Source organism: Epargyreus clarus, unplaced genomic scaffold (genome assembly GCF_041222505.1).
Source record: "Epargyreus clarus isolate Ecla_fem2 unplaced genomic scaffold, WU_Ecla_fem_2.2 ptg000039l, whole genome shotgun sequence".
NCBI lineage: Eukaryota > Metazoa > Arthropoda > Insecta > Lepidoptera > Hesperiidae > Epargyreus > Epargyreus clarus.
In genome coordinates, this window is record NW_027332242.1 from 197,894 (window position 1) to 221,821 (window position 23,928).

Sequence of the window (23,928 nt, forward strand, 5' to 3'; positions counted from 1 at the left end):
TCTGCAAATCGTCTGCATATAGATAGTAGAGCGAAGTTAGGTGAAGACTAATAGAATTAATGAAAATAGTAAAAAGGAGAGGAGACAACACGCCACCTTGTGGTACTCCGGCAGTTGTACTCGACCAATTAGAAAAATTGTCATCAATTTGAATACGCTGCCGGCGCCCAAATAGGTAACTACGAAACCAATCAATTGCCGTCGGAAATATGTAGAGAGAACGCAATACCCCCAGGAGGATGTCAAAATCAACAGTGTTAAACGCATTGCTAAAGTCCAGCAGCGTTAATACCGTTAACATATAGCCCGAAGAAATAATGACAACCTAGAAAAGCTAATGGTGACAGGCAAGGTGGAGGGCAAAAGGCCCAGAGGACGCAGCCCAAAACGATGGTCAGACCAGGTATCGGACCATCTAAAGATACCGGTCAGCGAGGCGATACACCAGGCCACTAATCGCAATCTCTGGAAAGACGCTATAAAGCAAAGAAGTCACGATCCTCAGCATTGAGGGACCGACTATAGAGAGAGAGAGAGAGAGAGAGCATAAAACTTTGTGTTCGCTTTTTGGCACCTACCCTCGAAAAAAAAACCAATCAGTGACACTACACAAGAAACGAAAAGGATGCCTAGCCATGGATAAAAACATGGAACTACTAGTTATGGGAGCTGGGCGTCGAGTCTATTTCGTGAATGAATTAAATTTTTTATTTAAATTTTATCACAACTTGTAACAATAAGGAATAATAAAAAATATATGAGATAGGTAGAGTCACTTTCCGCGATGGAGGTGAACTGTTCCCATGGCGGACGGCCACCTGCACGTGGTACGCGCCTCGTCAGCGTTGACCGCGAAGACACGATGCAGCGTGAGAACGGTTTAGGGCTGGCGCGATGCAGCCTTAACGTGTAGGGCTGTCCCTTACACGTAACTTCTCCAGCCCCAGCTGAGCAATTATTTGCCTACGTTTAGTGCAAATATTGCGGCCTTCTTGTCCTCTCGATTGAGGTTGATGAGGCAGAACATGACGATCTGGTCGGCGATGTGTCGCCAGGAGTCCTTGTTGCCGGCGCGCAGCTGCGTGCGCATCGCGATGATGCGGTCCACCATCAGCTTCACGTCCGGTAACCACTGCTTCCTGAGGTCGGGCGCGGTGAGGATCTCCTGCTCGAGACATGCGCCGTGCAGCGGCGGGTTGGAGTACATGGTGTGCACCATGATTTTCACCTGCGACATTGTTCCCAGTTGCTGAGTTTCGGGTCGACGCCGGTGGGGTTGCGTGCACACGCGTGAAGCAGAATTATAGATTCTTCGGGGATTTTGGACATATCTTGGTTGCCCCACGTGGACGTGGGCATCCAGATCTCCTTCTTCCTCGCATAATACTTCGTGATGAAACTCTAGGCATAGACGGAGGGTGCCAGTGCCAGATAATGTAGTAGTAGCATCATCTCGTACTTGCACATCAATTTTCGGATGTAGCGAGCTGAGCAGGGTTCCCCGACGTCCGGATCTCGTTGAACGGTTCGGTTTCCCGTTTAATTGCGACAGTCCGAAACACGCACAAACCGAGAACTTTCGACTGCGCCAGTTATGGGTTCCTCGACGGTTATGGGTTCCTCGACGACCATCCTACCGACTACGCCAGTTATGGGAGCTGGGCGTCGAGGAAAGAATTGCAGTCTATTTCACGAACGAATTAATACGTTTATTTAAAAAAAACACAAATTTTACACAACTTCTGACAATAAAAATATATGGTGTGATATGTAGAGTCACTTTCCGCGATGGAGGTGAACTGTTCCCATGGCGGACGGCCACCTGCACGTGGGACGCGTCTCGTCAGCGTTGACCGTTCCGCGAAGACACGATGCAGCGTGAGAACGGTGTAGGGCTGGCGCTATACAGCCTTAACGTGTAGGGCTGTCCCTTACACGTAACTTACTTCTAAACAAACTCGACGAGAAGTTTAAAAACCAAGCCGAACTCATAACACACTCCGTAACTAAGAGCGTCATGGAAGCTTAAGACGAGAAAATGAAAATTATCATGTAGGAAAATACTAAGCTCAAGGACAAAATTTCAGAACTTGAATTGAAAATTAAAAGAGCAGAGATAGAAAAGAGAAAAAACAATCTTGTCTTCTTTGGAATCAATGAAAATATTAAATTCGAAACGGAATTAGTGGATTTTATCAAAGAAATAATTGTGAGTATGGAAGTTCATATGGATAGCCAAGAAATTAGCAATGTATACAGGTTGAGTTTTTCAAACGGGCCTTCAGGGCTAAATCCCAAACTATAAGGATTAGCGAGAAATGCTGAAAGGAGTTACGAGGCCGATTTTGATAAAAACTAAAACTGCATCATTAGTTTTTTAAAATATCTTTTTCCCTAGCCGGGAATCGAACGAGTTCATTTTGAAAAAAAAAAATAAACCCTCTATATTATGCCATTATCTCATAGTGTTGCTTATAAGGATCAAATTCTGGGAAGTAATGATAAATGACAAAGTAAAGGAAAGCCTCATTTTTAAGAAAATTCAATTTTTTCATAATAATTTGGCAGTTAAGTTTCCGCCATTCATTAATTTACATATTTCGGGTATTAACAATTTTTTTGTTGTAATGTTTCAAATCATTCGAAAGCGGACGTTTTGTTCTCCAAGAATATATTTTTATGTTCGACTTAGTTAAGGTTATTTTTAGGACCATTGTAATATTTGCAACTTGCTATGCGCGGAGTTTCGTTTAATACAGATGTAAAGTTGACAATTTGCGAGAATGACTTTTTCGAGTCAAATCCGAGTGATTACTTAACAAAGAGATATTGAAAATCACATTTAACGTTGAAACGAAGTTGTAAACAACAAAGAATAAGAATTTACTAATTAATCAGTTATCTATTTTTATTAAAAAATAACGGCGGAAACTTAGTTGCCAACCTATTACTTTCTCATACTAATCCGTATGTCATTTCCACAACATCGAAGAATTAGTTGATTAACCAACAAATTCTTCAATGTTATGACTTATGAAGAATAATTATTAAGAATTTAAAATAAGTCATATATTATGTATAATCCTTAAGGATTAGTATGCCAAGGTGTAAAAAAATATGTATTTTCTTCAAAATTTTCCTTTGCCTTTAATTTGTCACATAACATTACTTCCCAGAATTTGATCCTTATAAGCTACACTATCAGGTAGTGGAATAATATAGAGGATGTTTTTTTTTTCAAAATTAACTCGTTCGATTCCCGGCTAAGGAAAAATATATTTTCAAAAACGAATGATGCAGTTTTAGTTTTTATCAAAATCGGCCTCTTAACTCTTTTCAGCATTTTTCGCTAATCCTTATAGTTTGGGATTTGGCCCTGAAGGCCTATTTGAAAAATATACCCTGTATAGAGTTGGGCAGAAAACTGAAAATAAAAACCGTCCAGTGATAGTCACCATCACAACTCAATGGATCTTATACTGAAAAATAAGTCTTACCTTCAACAAGGCGTCAACATAAAAGAGGACTACCCCAAAAGAAATCCTAGACAAACGCAAACAACAAGTAGAAGAAGAAATAAAAAAAAGGAAACATCGCCTATATAAAATACGACAGGCTCATTGTAAAGAAGCCAAAATAAAATAGAGAGAAGAGGAAAAGAGAAACTTCCGACTCACCAAAGGCACCATCAAAAAAGAAAACTAACATGAAAGCAACACTGAACAACCCATTATCCACACTACCCAAAACACATACTAGAGAACTCATAAGACCCAACATAATAAACTAAGTAGAAAGAGCAAGCTCTCATCCACAAATAAATCTCTCAAAAAACTAAATATGCTCCCGGATCACCGGAATCAAATGAAAAATACACCAACAATTAATTATATATACAAACAATCAACAAAATGTCTTCCACCACGACTGGTCCCCGCGGAAGACTTAGACCACCACCCTCTAACAACAATAAAAAAACAAAAGGAATGAGAACAAGTTATACATAGCAACTCTAAATACCAGAACCCTACGAACACCAGACTCTTTAGCAGAACTTGAAGAAGCTTTGAAGGACCTGAAATGGGATAAATTAGGAATTAGTGAAATGAGAAGAACAGGAGAATGCATTGAAGAGCACCAGGACTTTGTATTATTCAACAAAGGAAACAATGAAGGACAGGGAGGGGTCGGATTCATGGTTAAAAAGCAACTAAAAGAACACATATTAGAATTCATTGGAATTAATGATCGAACTGCTATACTCAACATCAAATTACCTAGCTTCAAAAAAACATGGACAATTATCCAAGCCTATGCTCCTACGGAGCAAGCAGATGAGCTTAAACATGAATCTTTTTAGAACGACATATCCCAAGCTATTATAAGTTATAAGTTAGAACGACATATCCCAAGCTATTACTCAAAAAATGTAATTATACTGATGGGAGATTTCAACGCCCAAGTGGGAATAAAACAATGTAAAGAAGAATATGTGTTAGGAAACTTTGGCTACGGGAAAATAAGCAAAAATGGGCAAAGATTGATTGAATTCTTATTAGAACACAACCTAACCCTTCTAAATAGTATTAAAAAAAAAAAAAAAAACAACAAGTGGACCTGGATCTCTCCACGCGGGAATCAGAGAAACGAAATAGATTATATTATAAGCAGCCACCCAAATCTATTTACAAACACAGCAGTTATATCAAAATTAAACTTTAATACCGACCACCACATGGAAAGGGCGTCACTCAAGACTATACCACCCAAAGGATCTAGAAAGTTTGCTATTGAAATCAAAGTCATCTTGAAGGTCTTGAAGTCATGTAATAATATAGTGACATAAACGGTACAGAGTAACGATATAACAATTATACGTAATTAAGTTCACACTAGTGATTAGAAGTATTATAACTACACGAGTATCTCCGTTATTCGACTGCTCTTGCTGAAGTCTCCGACCAGAATGTCGCTCTCTGTTAATTCGAGCGCCGCTAAGGTGTCGTCCCCACTTAGCCTACCCGCATCTGTTTTAAACTGTAGTATCAAATGCGTCACTTATTACTTTAATGTAACGTTATAAAAAATGTGATATCGTTAATATCCAAGCTTCTTATTAACGACGATAACATTCGGCCGTCCTGCTCACACGTTCGTCCTCGATCGTGTATGGTCTGATGCAAGAGCTGCAAAAGAAAACCAGTTGTTTAATGCATAAGTCCAGAAGAGTTACACATTTTCTTGTAATACCGACTCGCACGTAAGAGGCCCGAACTGTTTATCAAAAACATGGCTTAAACTATACGCATTTTCTTGCAATACCGACTCGCATGTAAAAGGCCCGAACTGTTGATCCGAACCAAGGCTTAAACTAGGTGATGTTCATATAGAATCACACTAGTTGTGTATTACCTAGGTTATAAATCTGCCCCAACAGTGTTCACCACAGATTTCTGTTGCAGGCATAGTTCATAAGGACTCTTTACATAAATGTCATATGCGCGACAGGTATTGAAGCGAATGCATTAGACCATTGTTAAATAATAAAAAACACGGTTATAACTAGGTGATGTTCATATAGGATCACTCTAGTCATGTATCACCGCAGTTTTTGTACCTTCTTTACGATAACATTCGGCCAGTGCTCAACTCAAATTTACTCCAAAAATGCAATATTCACTTAATGTCTTCAAGGTACTCGATGCCTTGGGTCAACCCAACCATATGCATCACCAAGAGACACCCGTGAACATCACACTGCTCGAGGCATCTGCACTAATCCATCTTAACTCCAGATAAATAAAAATTCAAACCACTAAGTTTCCTACACCTACAGTAATGACAACATCTAGCTGCCCACTTTACTTATGCCTGGATTCTAAGTCCAATAGTTAAATCTCCAACAACTATTGATTCGATAAAGTTACGCATCAGAATAACGACGTTTATCTTATTAGTCCATTTCGGAATGCTCAACAACCTGTTCAATAACTGTTATACTGATAGATAGATAGATATATAGTTGGCCACTAAATGAATCTGTGCGACTCAGAATACTATTATAACATTATTTTATTACTACTTAGTACTTCTTTTAATTATTGCAATGTTATTTTATAGTTGCCTTTCCAACGTATGTCTTTTATCAACTGATGAAGCAGTATCAAAATAATAATATGTCGTTTATATTTGGAATGAATTATATCAAAGTTAAAGACTAAATAATGGTAAACAAACCATGAATTTCACACAATATAACACGTAATAAGTTGTATGAACCCAAATTTTTACGTTATTTATCACAAATTCAAATTATTTCTTTCAAAGTAGGGCCATAACCACATAAACCACATAACCCACTTTTGAAAGTCAGAAAGAAATTTCATTACATTAAATTGAATTTATATTCAGTTATAATAATACATACTATTACATGAATTTCAAAATTTAATTAACAAAGCAAAGGACCCATGCGTTTGATAAATTAATTAAAAAATATATACTTTACATGTAATTGTACATAATAAATTGTGAATTATATTAATTATTATACGAAGCATTTCAAATGAAATTATTATTTTTTGAATGGAATTACTTTGATGCATCTTGTCACTTGGGTTAATATCACTGTTGTTTTTAAACAGATAAATGAAATAGTAAATAGATATTGAATTATATAGCTTATTATGTGTAATTAAATGGTTTATGATTTTAGGAAATATTGGGAATAGTCTTAGTTATATTTTTAACTTATAATCTATAAATATTAGAGATAATCATTTGACTCGTTTCGTCACTGGCTATTGTCAGTAAAGTATAAAAGGACTTAAATTCAGTGTTGTGAGTTGAGTTGCATCTCAACCAGAACGAAGTTAATATCTAAGGTACGTTATATTGTGATTCCTTTTTTATGCTATTAAGTAAAATGTTATTTAATAAAATTATTATAAATATACTTACAAGTAAATAAATGTAATTGATTTATTATTGCTTTATTGCTTCATTTTTATTTTATTATAATAAACATACTTGTCTAAATCTGCCTAATAATTTATTTTACCTTATTTCAAATTATAACCTATAAATAAGAAATACGATGTCACGATGCAAATCATTAAAATAATAAAGTAGTGGAATTTAACTTTGTTTTTCTTTTTTTATTGTGCTTCAATAACCTATAAATATATTTTTACTTATATATATATAATAAATATTTAACACGTTCACGTCAGCGACATACTTGCCAATTGTGTAATAAGCTTAACTACTTAACTTTTTTTTTTATTTCACCAAAAGTTTTAAATTAAAATTCCCATAAGGAAGTTATAGTTTGGGCTATTTTATTGTTAAAGTTATGCATTATACTAAGGAAGATTTGCTAGACTTTACGTAAAACGTCGTTTTTTAAAAAAAAATCAAATAATGTTATGGAAAGAATAAACACATTAAAATGGTTCGTTAATCTAAACGGAGTTTAACAGACCTTGTCTTACATTGAGTTCCTCGGAAGCGGATTTTTTTTCCGTAGTTATCAAACGGATAGTGTTATTGAATACATACTCGTAAACTACCTATCAAGAAAAATTACTTCAGAAACCGGCCATTATTTAACTATACTTATTTGTGTCTACAACTGATAAAAGATTTTTTTAAACACGCTTTTATTTTTGCCACGCTTTTATTAACTTGACCTGTATGTATGTAACGGAATATTTGAATTCGATTTTTACCTACTTTGAACGGTCACATTTATTTAAAAATTTTGAAATACTTATGACATGACATGATTTTAATAATCTTGTCCAATTCTAATTTTGCCTCATCAGGATCGTCAGATTTAAAACTATAACTGTTTTACATAACATGTGGCTCCTTATCAATCACAACCTAGAATTTCTATGACCTGAAAAAGGTCTTTTAAAGTTGATCATGATTTTATACCAGCCAGCCAAACAAACAGTTAGTCAAACTATCTTATGATACACCTTATTACCGAACAATTCATATTTATTATATATATTTCAAACGGCTCGGCTTCACCTGACTTTTATATAGTTTGGAATAAAAATATATTAGTTCCTAATATCTGTATAGATTATATTAATATAATATGTATCATTTACAACCAACACTCTCAAGGTGACGCTCGATGTTTCTATAGAGAAAACCTAGACATGACGCAATTGTGAACCGTATGAAATTTATATGAAAAGTAAATTATTGTATAAGAAAATCCCATCGAACAACATTATTATTCATTTGGCTATGATATACATATAATAAGAATGAAATCTTCACGTGTTTACATCGAATATATTTGAAACAGAAAAATTTTTGTCTGTCGGTTTGTATGTTTGAAAATGCATTAAAACCAAAACTACGAAGTTGATGTCAAAAGTATACATTTTTTTTAAACATTACATGACCAGGTAATGGAGAATTCCAAATTACCAACGTACTCCGTGATCTTGACAGAGGGCATTGTATAATTCAAATTATATTTTGAATCCACATGAACAAAGTCGCAGGCAAGACTCGTTTTAAAAATGCAATTCAAATTATATTCTGAATCCACATGAACAAAGTCGCAGGCAAGACTCATTTTAAATATGGTATACAAAAGACTATCTAAATTTATGTAGGCTTCAGTGACCGTTTCTCACTTAATACGTATAATAACTTAATTGCTGCAACTTGTAAATAGAACTAAGCTCAAGTTATAAAAGCATCAATTTATTATTATTATTATTATTATTATTATTATTTTACTTAAAATTATTTATTCTGAATCCCATACAAAGTGGATCCCGTTTATCATTTCGTAAGTGGCTCACATAATTGATAATATCGATAGTCTAAGCGTCTCAACGTTTAAGGTACAAACTTCATTTGCCAGTATTTGATAGTGCCCAATTTTCAAACCAAAAGGACGTGTAATGTGTCAAATTCAAATTCAAATTTAAAGGTTTAAAATTCCGAGATGTAAAGAAATATTAATACAAAACGAAACGTTGCATACTAAATTTAAAACAGATATTTAATATTCTGTATAAGTGAGTCAGTCAGAAGTAAAATGGGAGATTTTCTTTATATATAATATTCCAAAGACCGCTATGCATAAGTTTCTCAGTTTTCTTATAGATCATTAACTAATGTGCATTTATACCTTATGGGAGTCAAAACACACTAGTACACAGTACTGCGTGAGTTCGCCTAGAATTGATGGAAAGCTAAATTTGACAACGTACGTATGCTTCTTTCATAACAATTACGTATCAAGTATATGAAATCAAAAGGAAACTTTCATTGATTTATAAAATGAAAATGTAAACAATGTAGATGTGAATGCAAGTTTATTTTTAAATATAGTCAATTAATATCCAAAAAAAAAAAACACCTTAAACTCATTTACCATTTCCCTCGTGGGTACACTCAGCCACTCAATACGGTGGTCGTGATACTTATTTGCAGTCAGTTAAATATGTACCACGTAGATATTATACATTTCTGTACAATTATGAATAATCAAAATTTTGCAACTTAATAAACGTGTCACTTATATCAAGTAGGTATACTGTACTCTGTAACTGCGTTTGTTGTTACCGCATAGTCCCTTCCATACAATAATAACAAACGCATATACGTAAACCCAGTTTGAAACATTAAAAGTTATCAAAAATAAATTCAAATCTAACCTGTATGCAATTTCTGGCGTACATTAGCCTATAATAACAACCATTAGGTTCCCATATCTATAAAGCCTGACATGTAAGATTAAAGATCCTTAAAATATTTTCATAAGTACGTGTATTTCTATATATTTCAAAGTAGGTGTAACTTTAGAACAATTAGGATTTACTTTTTACACCACAGACTTTAACCAAATGGACAGATTTACCACAAGAACTGCCTTGCAAAATTACTTTTAGACACTTCTTCACAGAAAATGCACTTATTTTGAAGTAAACACCTCAGTTTACAATGTTAACAAGTAATTTGATAAGAGTAAAGTTTGTTCACAAAATTTAAGTATATCAGTTTCAGAGGGTATTAACATTTCATTGAATTACTAGTCTCAATCTATCCATTTTCTTAATTCAAATGAGTTTGCCCTTACATCAACGACATTTATCTACCCCCATTTTTACTTATTCTACCAAGATGAATTCACATATGACAAAATAATGTTTTAACTCACGGTTTTTATTCCTGTGTCAAGTATGTTCGTACTTACGAATCGCCGTCCATGATTGTGAGCTGGTTCTTGTACACTTCTGATGAAATCAAAGTCATCTTGAAGGTCTTGAAGTCATGTAATAATATAGTCACATAAACGGTACAGAGTAACGATATAACAATTATACGTAATTAAGTTCACACTAGTGATTAGAAGTATTATAACTACACGAGTATCTCCGTTATTCGACTGCTCTTGCTGAAGTCTCCGACCAGAATGTCGCTCTCTGTTAATTCGAGCGCCGCTAAGGTGTCGTCCTCACTTAGCCTACCCGCATCTGTTTTAAACTGTAGTATCAAATGCGTCACTTATTACTTTAATGTAACGTTATAAAAAATGTGATATCGTTAATATCCAAGCTTCTTATTAACGACGATAACACTATGCATGACAAAATCCCCACATGCAGCACAAAACCCAACGAAACAATAGGGAATTCCCTGTCAATACTCAGCAAAGAAATATTAGAAACCGGTGCAATAGATATAAAAACAAGTTACAACAAACTACAAAAGAGAATTACATGTCAAAGAGATCAAAAAAGGACACAACATAAATACAATTTAAGTATTTCAACACTACAACTTATAAAAGATAGAAAAAGTTTACTTGACTGCAAAATAAGGAAACAGAACATCCAAAAGTATTTTTGCATCTTGCGGCGGGTAGACGCAGCAGTATTTACTCTCGCTAATTAATTCAATTTTAGTGGTAAATTATACGCATTTCGGACTGTAAAGTTGTGAAAGTAGTGTTAAACAATACGAAAAACGTTTTGTGCATGTTAAAATTGAGTGAAATAACAGTTTTACGTGTTAACCTAAACATAACATTTTACCAACAAAGTTACAAATTGTTACGAACTTGAACAAAGGTGTAAGTGACACATTCCCTAAGGCGTTTACGACATTCTGAAGAAAGAAAACACGAACTGCACAAATGGCTTTGCAACGTACACCGCCCAGTAAATTCGGATCATCTCCTGATATAAGTACCATGTCTTCAGATAAGGATATAAACTTCAATTCACGTAAAAGAAAGCAACCCGAGGACGAACTATATCATAGTTTGCTTTTTACATTAGAAGAGAAGATTGAACAGCAAATGGTCATATTTAACGATAAAATCAATCAATCAACCAGTGTTACGGCTGCAGTTACTACTGCGTTGTCAGATCAACTGTCTAAACTTAATTCTAACCTATTGGAGATAAATTCAAAGTTAAACGCACTTACGAAGGAAAACACCGTTATAAAGAAGTCACTATCTGATACAAACCTACGTCTAAGTGAAATTAATACGACATTTATCACTCACTCGCGAAGGCAGGAAGAACTTGAATATAGCCTACAGAAACTTGAAGTCAGTAGTCAATGCACAGAATTAGTCACCCGAGTACAAGTACTTGAAGCGAAAATACAGAGTACAGACCAACAATCCCGGCTTAATAATCTTGAGATTTGTGGTATCCCCGAAAAATTAAAAGAAGATTTGTCCACTCATTTCCATAACATAACAAATTCATTAGAGGTACAATCATCACCAGCTGACATCATACATATTACAAGGATTCGTCCATATAATACGGTCACACACTGTCCGAAAGCAATTGTAGGGAAGTTACAATCACGTTTATTACGAGACTCAATTCTGTCTGCAGTTCGGGCTAAGAAAGGCATAAGGTTATGTGACAACGGTTTCCCCGGAGATGAGAGGAAGATCTACATAAATGAACACCTGACTCCAGATAATAAATTACTGTATAAAAATACTAAAGAGAAAGTGAGAGCCGCTCAGTATCAGTTTATCTGGATACGGGATGGCAAGATTTTTGTACGTAGAAATGATAAAAGTCCTGCTACTCGTATATACATAAAAGACAGTAAAGATCTCGAGAAAATTATGTGACTAGTTCTAAATCTATATTTTGTTGCCTTCAATCAGTTTGTAAAACGTATAATTTTGCTATGTTATATTTTGATTATTTATTTTAGCTATGGAATGAAGTATGATAGAAATTAAAAAACAAGATAAGATACGAAACACCATAATAAGAAGACTCGGCCATCCTGCTAGCACACGCCCTCGTGTGTTGTGTGTATGTTAACTTTGTCTAGCTCATGAACTTTACAATAACCTGAATCTTAATAGTCTTTAATCCAAAATCATAGCAAATTACAATACACAAATACCGCAGCCACGTACCATCGTCATGATCAAAACCAATAAAGTTACAACCAAGTTTCCACAAATCCTCGAGTAAAGACCTCTAACGCCACGGCTCTCCAGCCGAAGAGCAATCACATTGCTTTTCACACGTCTCAGTACGCATATCCATCTAGTGGATAGCCCTTGTACACCACCCCTGCGGTTACGCGATACGGTCTCCATAGACCACGACCTCAGTACGCATATCCACCTAGTGGATAGCCCGTGTACACCACCCCTGCGGTTACACGATACGGTCTCCATAGACCACGACCTCCGCCAGAGTTAAACGCACACCGCGCACCCACGGACTACTTGAGTTGCCCCAAGAGATACCAATTTCTACCGGGCTACGACTACGAAATAACTACTGGTACGGTCGAACACAATACGGCCGATAGAGTTATTTACCCGAATCTCTTTTAACCAATTAACTTTGAACATCGTCACCTTCAACAAGATCATCCATTACTTTAATTTCGACTGGTACATGGCCTTCCGGCATTTTTCTTAATCTATCATGAGCAAATTTGTAGGTACGTTTACATGTGGGAGAATGCATACATTCATTTCATATATAAATATTCCGTTTTTAAAATCACATGATATTAATTTCGAACTACCGCTCCGTATTAACAATTGGCTACCTGTATCATGGTATAAAAAAGGGGCGCGCAACTGTCAACAGATCAGAAGTTGTCCAATAGTGGGCATGGCACGGTGGTGCTCTGAACTGTTTGGTATTTTGCTTGGGTGTTATTGTTACTATGGTGGCATTAACGCTTATTCATTTTATTATTTTAACTATATTTTTATAAATATTGGTTAAATTAGTTAAATCGAAATACCATTGTAGATCTATCTACCGGCGCGCCCACATCAGAATCAGGATAGGATACGCCATTTTATTACGTAATAGTTTTAAAGTAACGGAAACAGAAGATAATCAACCGCGTGTATAGGAGGTGTTCAACTAAAGAATTTATCGTGGCTGTACTCCTGACGACAGTTTGGGACGCGCAATGGAGGCGATATTGACGAAGCCTTCGACATTGGAGGAGCTGTGTGTGAAACACATGATGAAACCGGTTGCGTGAGTAACGTGTACGGTTTTTCTAAATGTTGTAATAATTGTATGTGCATTATTTTAGCTACCGCAATTACCGCTAATTCTAAATCTACAATGTATACGTTAACCATATTTTATATTTGTAAACCATATTTTATGTTTGTGAGAAGCAACCTTACTTTATCAGGATTAAGACTATAGCGGGAGGTATGAATTTAGCAAGATAATTTAGGAATTATTCTCACCGCTATTATTTAAACTACTTCTAAATTATTTTAATTTAAATTACTACAAACGAATGAAGAGGAAAGAAGTGAAAAGAAAGAGTGATAGACGAGAGAATGAAGAATGTTATTTAGAATGAAAGAAAGCAATTTATTACTTTAGCGATTAAATTACAATTACTATTAAAACTACGAAAGCATAAATAAGTAAGCAAGTGCGCGCGATAAGAAAGGCGGACCGAAAGCAAGTGTCCCTCCGCCGGCCGCTGAGCCGGCGCGCGCGCCTCGATGCAAAACCGGTCTTCGAAGGATCTGGCCCAATTTCATAAGCGGAAGCGATTTAACTTGAAATCAAAGGTGTTGGTCCAATATTTTATTACAGCGATTTTTCTTGTTAAATCAGGTTGTGGTATAACGGATACGCCACACATTCTCCCCGCCAGACCGTGACTACGGTCGATAGAAATCGGGGAACCGAACTCTCCTGCCGCTCCGGGTCCTTTTCTCCTCCGGAGGTGATTCTGTAATGGACTTTGATCGGTTTTCTTCCTGATTTAGACACACTGGTGGTTTTGCAGTATCTTTCATCATGTACGCCGGCTTGAGCCTGTCGACACTGACGTTTGACTTCTTGCCTTTGACGTCGATGGTGAAGTACTTCGGCTGCCTCTCGATGACAAGGTAAGGGCCTGCGTATGGTGGTTCTAACGATCCACGCACGTGATCTTGCCGTAGAAATACGTGAGTCGAGTTGTGCAGGTCACGTGGAAAATAAAATGTTGAAGAAGTATGCCAAGCAGTAGGTCGAGGTGTTAAGTTACGAATGTGGGCGCGGAGACGGCTAGCATACTGAGTGATGTCCTCAGAAGTGAAGTCGTCTCTCGAAGAAAAGAATTGCCCAGGTAAGCAGAGGGGCTCACCGTAGACCAATTCAGCAGCTGAAGTCTGGATGTCTTCCTTCCATGCGCTGCGCATGCCAAGGAGGACCAGCGGAAGAGCTTCTGTCCACTGCGGGGTAGAATGGCACATAATTGCAGATTTTAGTTGCCTGTGCATTCTTTCAACGATGCCATTGGCTGCCGGATGGTAAGCAGTGGTGCGCAGGTGTCGTGCACCAACCATGCTTGCGAGAGACTTGAAAAGGTGGCTCTCGAACTGGCGACCGCGGTCAGTAGTGACGCGAGCAGGGCATCCGAATCTGGAGATCCAGCCGGACACCAGGGCAGCAGCACAGGTCTCTGCAGAGATATCTTTAAGTGGAACCGCCTCAGGCCACCGCGTGAATCGATCGATGACGGTAAGGCAGTACCTGTAATCAGAAGAAAGAGGTAACGGGCCCACGAGGTCAAGGTGTATGTGGGAAAACCTCGTGGAAGGGGCAAGGAAAGAGGAAATTGGAGATTTGGTATGACGGGTAACTTTAGATTGTTGGCATCTTAAACATTGCCTAGCCCACTCTCTACAATCTTTACGAATCCCTGGCCATACAAATCTCTGCGTAACCAGTCGTACTGTAGCTGAACTTCCGGGATGGTGTAGTTCATGTAAAATACTGAAGATCTGTCTACGCAGCTGTGGTGTTACATATGGACGAGGTTGACCACTAGACACGTCACAATAAATAGGTACATCGCTATCTAAAGATTTCACCTTTAGTAGTTTCAGACTTGAACCTTTTGTCAGCAAGTCTTGCAGTTCTGGATCTGTATCCTGAAATCGTGCAAGAGCTTGGTAGTCTATACCTGTAATCTCCTCTACACGAGACAGAGCGTCTGCAACGACATTCTCGTTGCCAGGTATATAACGCAGATCAGTTGTAAATTGCGATATGAAATCTAAATGTCGGAATTGACGTGGAGAACATTTTTCCTTACACCTAGAAAAGGCGAAAGTAAGAGGCTTATGGTCAGTGAAAACGGCGAACGTTCTGGCTTCTACCATGTGCCTAAAATATTTGATAGCCTCATACACAGCGAGGAGTTCCCTGTCATAAGGACTATACTTTGCCTGTGCACTGGAGAGTTTATGAGAGTAGAAGGCTAGTGGTTGCCAGTCCGCGCCTTTGCGTTGCTGCAACACGGCTCCAATGGACGACTCCGAAGCATCAGTCACGATTGCTAATTCAGCGGAGACATCTGTGGGCCGAGTGTGAGTTTTATCAGGCATTTACTTTACTATCGCGTTTACGTCTAAAAACTCAAATTGTATGAAATCTTAGTCAGCGCCTCTAGCGGAAAGTTACGAAAACAATAACTGCGAGTGCGAGTTTTATTTTGCATTTCGGTTAACGTAACTTATTTCGTCGTGACGTGATTTAACTTTTGATGTTAAGTATTTTGACGTTTGAGCATTCATTCGCGAGTGTGAGTTGTGTTTTGACAGTTTGTGTACGTAAACTCAACTATTTGTGTTAAGTATTTCATTCACTTGCATTTCATATAGTGAAACCAAGAGTTACGTATTTTAAGTTAAATTTGTTTTTTGTTTATTTTGTTTAAAATGAGTTTTTTCGTGTCGGATTTGTTGTTAAGGGGTAGAGCAACCCGTAGTTTTTTAGCCTGGAGGATGATATCGGTTGCTCAAGCGCAAGATCAACGAAATTATATGCGTAGGCAAAGAGCGTCTTTGCGAGCGTCTGTTAACGTCCTAGAAGATCTTAGTGATATAGAATTTAGAAATAGATATAGGTTGACGAAGGAAGCTTTCTTATCTTTATGCGAAGACCTACAAAATTTGACAAACTTGAAGTCTACACAACGTGTCAGTGTAGAGACTAAGGTAAATGTTTTTTTGCAGTAGATATATTTAAAAAACAATGGTTTCAAATACTACTAGATTTCTCACTTATAATATATAATATGACTTATTATTACAGGTTCTTGTTGCGTTATTTTTTTTTGCCACTGGCTCTTATCAGAGACCGGTAGGGGTGGCCAAGGGTTTGTCGCAGAAAATGTGCAGTGTGTACATACACCAAGTGACTCAAGCACTCATACACCCAGCAATGTTACGGAAACATATAAATTTCCCTACCACCCCAGCTGCAAGACGAGTAGTTATTGATAAGTAAGTAGAAGTAAATATTTCCTACAAAAAAATTTCATAATTTCTACTATTTTTGTTTTTAGGTTGATTATATTATTTGTTTCAGATTCTATGCCAAGTTTGGTTTACCTGGCATTGTTGGTTGTATTGATGGCAGTCACTTTAGAATATTTTCACCACCAACAGAAGAAGAGCAACTTTATTATTGCAGGAAACATTATCATTCGATCAATGTACAAATGGTAGGTATATGTATTTCTGGTAATAAAATTATATTAAACTTATTATCCCACAGGGTCAGTGAATCATATAAAACTCATTTATTTTCCAGATTTGTGATAGTGATTGCCGTATTACAAATGTTAACGCGAAGTTTGGAGGTGCCAACCATGACTCATTTGTATGGGAAAATAGCAGTTTAAATAAATACATGCAATCGCTGCATCAAGGTGGTGAAATATGTTGGCTTTTAGGTAATTATTTTAATTTTTTTTATTGTACATTACTCTCTTATTTGCTTTAAACTGTTAGTGAATTGGATGCATTTCAATTAAAAAACTATGGTAAAATGTTAAGCCAATAATGTATTGACATAATGCAATTTTTAAATATTACAGGAGATTCTGGCTATCCGCTTCGCCCATGGCTGATGACCCCATTTTTAAATGTACAGCCTAATACACCCCAGGCACTCTATAATCAAAAACATGGCACAGCCCGAGTGTGTATTGAAAATACATTTGGAAGGCTAAAAAATCGTTGGAGGTGCTTGTGCAAAGACAGAGTTTTGCGCTATAAGCCTAAAAAATGTGCCCAAATCATTGAAGCGTGCTGTGTGCTCCATAATATGGCAATCGATTTTAATGTACCTGAACCGGATAATATTGGTAAATTTATTTATATTATAATAAACCCCTATTTTCTTATTATCCTTAGAATTGAAAAGATTTTGAAATTTATTCCCGAATGTGTAAATTACATGTAAACAGTAGTAAGTAATACAATTCTGACATTACTTTATAAATATTTTATTTTATAGATAACACTGCCGAAGATGAACCAGTTGAAGTTATAGAAGATACAGGTGGAAGGTATGCAACGGATTTATTAAGAGGAAGAGCCTACAGAGATCGATTAGTATTAAGTTTTATACAGCATAGTGATTAAAAATATGTTTTTTAAAATAACCTCCATATTTTAATTTTATTCCTTCATAAATATACTTTAAATAAACTAAGAACACATATCAAATAATCAAATCTTCTACTAAATTAACATAACAAAATAGAAATAATTAATAAAAATAATGATAACTGAATGATATCTATGCCTACTATATTTTTATATACATGTAATTATCTCAAATAAATTGTGAATTTTATGTTTATACAATTGAATCAAAATATGACTGTAACTAAGGATTCAGTTGACTGAATAAGAATTGCATACATAACGAAAATGTTATGAGCCAGGATCGATTTACATAAATAAGCTTCAGTCTTTGCAGAGTTTTGAATTACTTATTTTATGTAAAACATCCACAGCACTTGAGGCAATGTCTTGCCATTTTTGCTGTGTCTGCAACTCCAATTCCCGAATTCTTAATCGTTCCTTTTCTAATTTAATCTCCTCTGCATGTTTATGGATAAGCAACTCTCTCCATTCATCATCAGTATGGAGAAAGTTTTGTGCTACCCTATCCATAAGAGTTTGGGTCCTCCGGTGCCGTGGAGAACCAATGACCCTTCGGGATGTCCTTCTTCTCCGACCACGTGGGGTCTGACCCTGCTGTGCTGGGACTCTTGATGGTCCTGGTGGTGGGGTGTCACATACTGCCTCCACTACATGTGCTGCATCTATTACATTTTCCTCTTCCACTTGTGCGGGGGGCGATGAGGCAACTGTCATCTCTTGGGATGGTCCCGGCACATTCCAAGGCTCAAATGGATCTGTAAAAATAATGTTACATTATTGTACTCCTAAATAGCTAAGTATGAACTGAAGAGTGTGAGTGTTACTGTACTTAATAGGAGCCTCTACTCTATTATTAGTACTATGAGTAGTAATTGATAGAAATATATGTTAGTTGCCAACCTGCTGCCAAATGTTTTCAAATCGCCTATAATTCCTGATGATAATAGTAAATGCAAACAAGATCACTGAAGAGACAGCTGTTGATTGTGGTCTATAATATATTTCTTCAATCCTATCATATAGGTAGGTAATAGTTTTATTGACAAAGCTTTTTTTTGTTAAATATCCAACATTAAAGAACTTTACCTATGTTAATAATTGGGCTTTCCTCAGCTGGCTCAACAGCAGTATGTGGAGTTGGTGTTAACGTCAGAGTGCGGTCTGGGTCTTCATCTTGTGCCTGTTGTTATAAAAATATTATTTATTACATAATTGCAATAATATCATTATTTTTAGCTGATAAAAATATTAACTACCATTCCCTTTTATTGTACATATTTTTACACACAGAAACAAAATAAACATAAACAAAATGGTGTAAACAAAGACTTCCTGAGATGACCATTTATTAAGTAATATAGTAGTAATATATATAAGTCAGAGAACCACACCTGTACGTATAAGCCAGCTTCAACCACATCTGTAAACCCAGTAGCTACTTGGACACCAATTATTTGCAAAACCCGGAGCTCCAGGTTGCTTAGCTTTGCCTGTAGCGCAGGCCCACCATCAGTACCAGAAGCTGCTCTATTTATCTTAGCAGACTTCTTTTTGGTGTTATTTTTTAAATCACTCCATACCTTAAACCCAGACATAAATTATAAATGTACTTTTATTTTTTTATAATATAGGAGTACCAAGCAAGCATGCAGTCCACCCAATGGCATGTGGCTACTACTGCCTATGAACAGCAGTAATCAACCCTAGATAGGCTTAGATATTACTACTTGAGATCGGCCACAGACGCGCCGCCACCCCTGAGGACTAAGCTGGACCGCCTCGAAAAAATATGTACCTAATCCCAGAATGCATAATATTAAGTATGAATTAAAAAAATAAAGTAGAAGTCAAGCCAATCATGTGTAATCAAATTAATAAATTATGCTCACCTTTTTCCACTTCTCAGTCCCTTTACTTCCTCCTGTGGGATCACCGTTTAAAAGATGGGTGAGCTCTTCCCATTTTCTTATATTTGTTATCCTTCCTTGTGGGGTTTTTTGTGGTTTGTTTAAATCACCGTGTCTTAAACAAAATACAGTTTAAATTAATTGCTTGTGCATACGATGACGCTCCGCATGAATATTATTATGGATTCGAAAACAATGCAAATAAACAATTACTTCATACTCACTCTGCCATATAGTTCACCAACATTTCGAATTGAGTCGCACTTGTTTTCATTGTTATATATATTACAATCAAAACTTCAAAAGAATGCAACAGGTTGTTCCTATGCACGCCAAATCACTTGCAAACAATGACATTATAGATCAATGCTTGCAAAAAACAAGCTTGGTGACGCACGACGCTGCTTTGTTTATGTTTTATTCCCGTTTCTTTTACTCGTAGGGTTAAAAGTGAAATAGTGCTATTCTGACGTTGAACATAAAGCATACAATTTTAAGTGACGCTTATCTTCCTCGTAGAACATGTGTTAAGATTGACTTTTTGGTTTGGTTACTTATTCCGAAAATAATACGAACAAATGAAGAAATACATGAGTTACATGCTTTTCAAATGTAACGGAAGAACTATTTAATTTGTTTGGGTTACTGTCGGCGAAAAAACTGGCGCTTCGCCGACACTCAAGTTTGACAACATAACAAAAAGATGCGTACTAATTTCGAAGTGAGCATACCAAATTTTTTTTCGACAACATTTTGATAACTCGCACTCGCTATTGACATGCTTACTGTCAACCTTGAGTTAACTCATTAACGTGATGGTGAAGTTAATTGATTTTATTTGTCAAACTCACACTCGGCCTACTGGATGTGCTAGAAGAGTGGCTTGAGAAAGTGAAGTTTTGCAATCTTCAAACACTTGCAACAGCTCTGTAGTCATCTCCACGGGCTGGGAACTTTTTACCTTTTGCCCAGAAAGTAATAGGTTTAATGGTGCTTGAAGTTGAGCTGCATTCGGTATGAAGCGACGGTAAAAATTAAGCATACCCAAGAAACGTCGTAACTCTTTAACATTTTTGGGTACTGCGTAGTTCTGAATAGCAGCTACTTTAGTATCCAACGGTCGAGTACCATCAGCTGAAACGTGGTATCCCAAGAAAGTCACTTCCGACTTACCCAGTGCGCACTTGGAAGTATTAATTAGCACACCATATTGTTTCAGGCGTTCAAACAGCTGACGTAAGTGCTCTTTGTGCTCTTCCAGAGAAGACGAGTATACCAGGATGTCATCAATGTATCCGTAGCAAAAGTCAAGACCTAGGAGTACCTCATCGATGAATCTCTGGAATGTCTGTGCTGCGTTACGAAGGCCAAAAGTCATGTACTCGAATTCGAACAACCCAAAAGGTGTAGTGAGTGCTGTCTTGGAAACGTCATCTGGGTTCACCTTAATTTGATTGTAAGCTTTCACGAGATCGACCGTCGAGAAGATTGAGCATCCTGAAAGCTGGTGAGAAAAATCCTGTATGTGTCGGATGGGGTACCTATCGGGTATGGTTCTGGCGTTGAGTGCTCGATAGTCGCCACACGGTCTCCATCCAGCGTCCTTTTTTCTCACCAGGTGTAAAGCAGAAGACCATGGACTCTCAGAACGTCTGGCTACGCCGCTGGTTAGCATATCCTCGAACTCCTTTTTCGCAGCTTGCAACCGCTCAGGATCTAAACGTCGAGGCTTACAAGAAACTGGAGGTCCTGGAGTGGTCCGGATGTAGTGCAGGGTATTATGTTTAGGAGGTGAAGGTATACCTGCAGGTTTCGTGATCTCTGGAAACTGTCTTAAAAGCATATGGAAGTCCGACTCACCTGTCACAGCCTTGACTGAACTTGAATTGTCATCAGATCCGAAAACAGCATTCACAGAAAGTAAGGTGACACCATCGATGAGTCGTTGCTTCTGGCAGTCAACTAGTAAGCCATAAAAAGAAAGAAAGTCTATACCAATGATGGGTCTGGATACATCGGCAACTGTAAAAGTCCAAGTAAAGGTACGTCGAAGACCAAGATCGAGCTTTAATTGTTTAAGACCATACGTATGTATAACGGTGTTGTTGGCAGCAGATAGTATATACTTCGATTTGAAACAGGGCGTACTGACAAATGATCGTGGGAAAACGCACAAGTCGGAACCAGTATCCACAAGGAACTGCATTTTCGAGACGCGATCAGTGACGAATATACGGCCTGTTGAAGAGGAAGGGCAGTCGTTGGCCGCTACTTGCGACCGCCCTGCGAGTTTTCCGAAGACTTGAATTGGCAGGGCTGCTTGCACTTCAATGCCTTGGCTCCGTAGTTGAAGTGGTAGAAACAGAGTGGGTGGTTAGCAGGTGGTTGTTTGCAACGTGAGCGTGAGCGTGTGTGGTTGTCATGATAGTTCCTGTTGCGTGAGCGTGTGCGTGAGCGTGAGTGTCTACCATTGGCTACTTGTATGGATAATTGTTTTACTTCCCTTCTGAGCTCGCATACTTCCTTTGCTAGGTCATCATATGCTGTTGATGATGTTGAGGGCACAGCTGTTGAAGAAGCAGCTATTTGAGGAGTACCAAGAGCTATTTCGTGTACTTTGTCCGCTATATCTGATAATTTGTCCAAGGGTAAATCATCTACCTGCGACGCTATTACCGTCTGGATGCTGGCAGGAAGTCGGCTAGACCAGATGGTAGCAATAAAACTCTTGGGCACAGATGGTCCGGCAAGGCTCTGCAAATGGCGAAGAAACTGTGAGGGTTTTCTATCACCGAGCTCCTCATGCATCAGCAACTGCTTCACACGCTTCTCCTGTGAAGCTGAAAGACGTTTGATTAGTTCTGATTTTAGCTTTATATATTTGTCAGTATCAGGTGGGTCTGAAATTATGTCTTTCACTTCGGCGACATATTGATGATCCAGTTGGCCAACGAGGTAGCAATATTTAGTTTCGTCAGAAGTAATTTTTGACAATGTAAATTGGCTTTCGATTTGGGCAAACCATAAAGCCGGGTCTTCAGGCCAAAATGGCGGAATTCTAACACCAACACGCAATACCTCAGGCATAGCAATTGGCTCAGCATCCTTAAAATCATCACTATTTGCCATCTTCACTTATTTAAAACAAAATAAAGTCGCTCACCGCTCAATTTTTGTACCACACACCAAGTTGCAACTTATCCACGCGGCTTCTCGAACGTTCCGAAGGTTATCTGAAGGACGTCATCCAATCCACTTGCGGGTCACCAATATAGCGGGAGGTATGAATTTAGCAAGATAATTTAGGAATTATTCTCACTGCTATTATTTAAACTACTTCTAAATTATTTTAATTTAAATTACTACAAACGAATGAAGAGGAAAGAAGTGAAAAGAAAGAGTGATAGACGAGAGAATGAAGAATGTTATTTAGAATGAAAGAAAGCAATTTATTACTTTAGCGATTAAATTACAATTACTATTAAAACTACGAAAGCATAAATAAGTAAGCAAGTGCGCGCGATAAGAAAGGCGGACCGAAAGCAAGTGTCCCTCCGCCGGCCGCTGAGCCGGCGCGCGCGCCTCGATGCAAAACCGGTCTTCGAAGGATCTGGCCCAATTTCATAAGCGGAAGCGATTTAACTTGAAATCAAAGGTGTTGGTCCAATATTTTATTACAGCGATTTTTCTTGTTAAATCAGGTTGTGGTATAACGGATACGCCACAAGACCTTGAAGGTTAAAATTTTCATCCTATGTGTCTGCTTAGTGACGTCAATACATACATGAAAGCACAAAATGGCTAACTCCTATTGTTTAGGTTGGAAGCACACCAGCAACATCAGAGTGAAAGAGTTGAAGGTCGTGTTTTTTCATTCAATCGGTAAAGAGCCGACAATGACCAGCTGCGAACGGAACTTGCAGAGCTTCGTTGCGAAATGGCCATGGACCATCATGCTCCGAGTGGGCACAATGGTAAACGCCCGATTCGAGGCGCTAGAGCAGAGGTTGCCGCCTGAACCACGTGTTCGCCTGCCGCTGGCCT

The 23,928-nt window shown here is 37.5% G+C and overlaps 2 protein-coding genes and 1 pseudogene across 3 annotated transcripts; all 3 read right to left on the reverse strand.

The window, feature by feature from the left end:
• Positions 1–955: 955 nt before the first annotated feature.
• On the reverse strand, positions 956–1,359 carry LOC140757068 (aspartate aminotransferase, mitochondrial-like; annotated as a pseudogene).
• Positions 1,360–17,795: 16,436 nt separating this feature from the next.
• On the reverse strand, positions 17,796–20,253 carry LOC140757084 (uncharacterized). Of its 2 annotated transcripts, XM_073092622.1 has the most exons (5): positions 20,109–20,253; positions 19,867–19,999; positions 19,369–19,557; positions 19,064–19,157; positions 17,796–18,732 (listed from the first exon to the last, which is right to left on the reverse strand). In XM_073092622.1, exons 1-5 carry the CDS (start codon positions 20,156–20,158, stop codon positions 18,278–18,280), a joined length of 921 nt encoding a protein of 306 aa, XP_072948723.1. In that variant the 5' UTR covers positions 20,159–20,253; the 3' UTR covers positions 17,796–18,277. The 2 variants fall into 2 exon arrangements, with proteins under 2 accessions (XP_072948723.1, XP_072948724.1); XM_073092623.1 differs by lacking the exon at positions 19,369–19,557 and having other exon boundaries at positions 20,109–20,252.
• Positions 20,254–22,152: 1,899 nt separating this feature from the next.
• On the reverse strand, positions 22,153–23,013 carry LOC140757070 (uncharacterized). Its single transcript, XM_073092607.1, has one exon. It carries the CDS (start codon positions 23,011–23,013, stop codon positions 22,153–22,155), a length of 861 nt encoding a protein of 286 aa, XP_072948708.1.
• Positions 23,014–23,928: the final 915 nt, after the last annotated feature.

Bases quoted from the DNA above. Each gene is read 5' to 3' on its own strand.
- LOC140757084 (XM_073092622.1), bottom strand. From the start codon at position 20,158: ATGAAAACAAGTGCGACTCAATTCGAAATGTTGGTGAACTATATGGCA. The intron at 20,000-20,108 runs GTGAGTATGAAG...ATTTTGTTTAAG, and splicing joins TTGGTGAACTATATGGCAGA to ACACGGTGATTTAAACAAAC. The intron at 18,733-19,063 runs GTAAAGTTCTTT...TTATTTTTACAG, and splicing joins AAGCCCAATTATTAACATAG to ATCCATTTGAGCCTTGGAAT.
- LOC140757070 (XM_073092607.1), bottom strand. From the start codon at position 23,013: ATGGCAAATAGTGATGATTTTAAGGATGCTGAGCCAATTGCTATGCCT.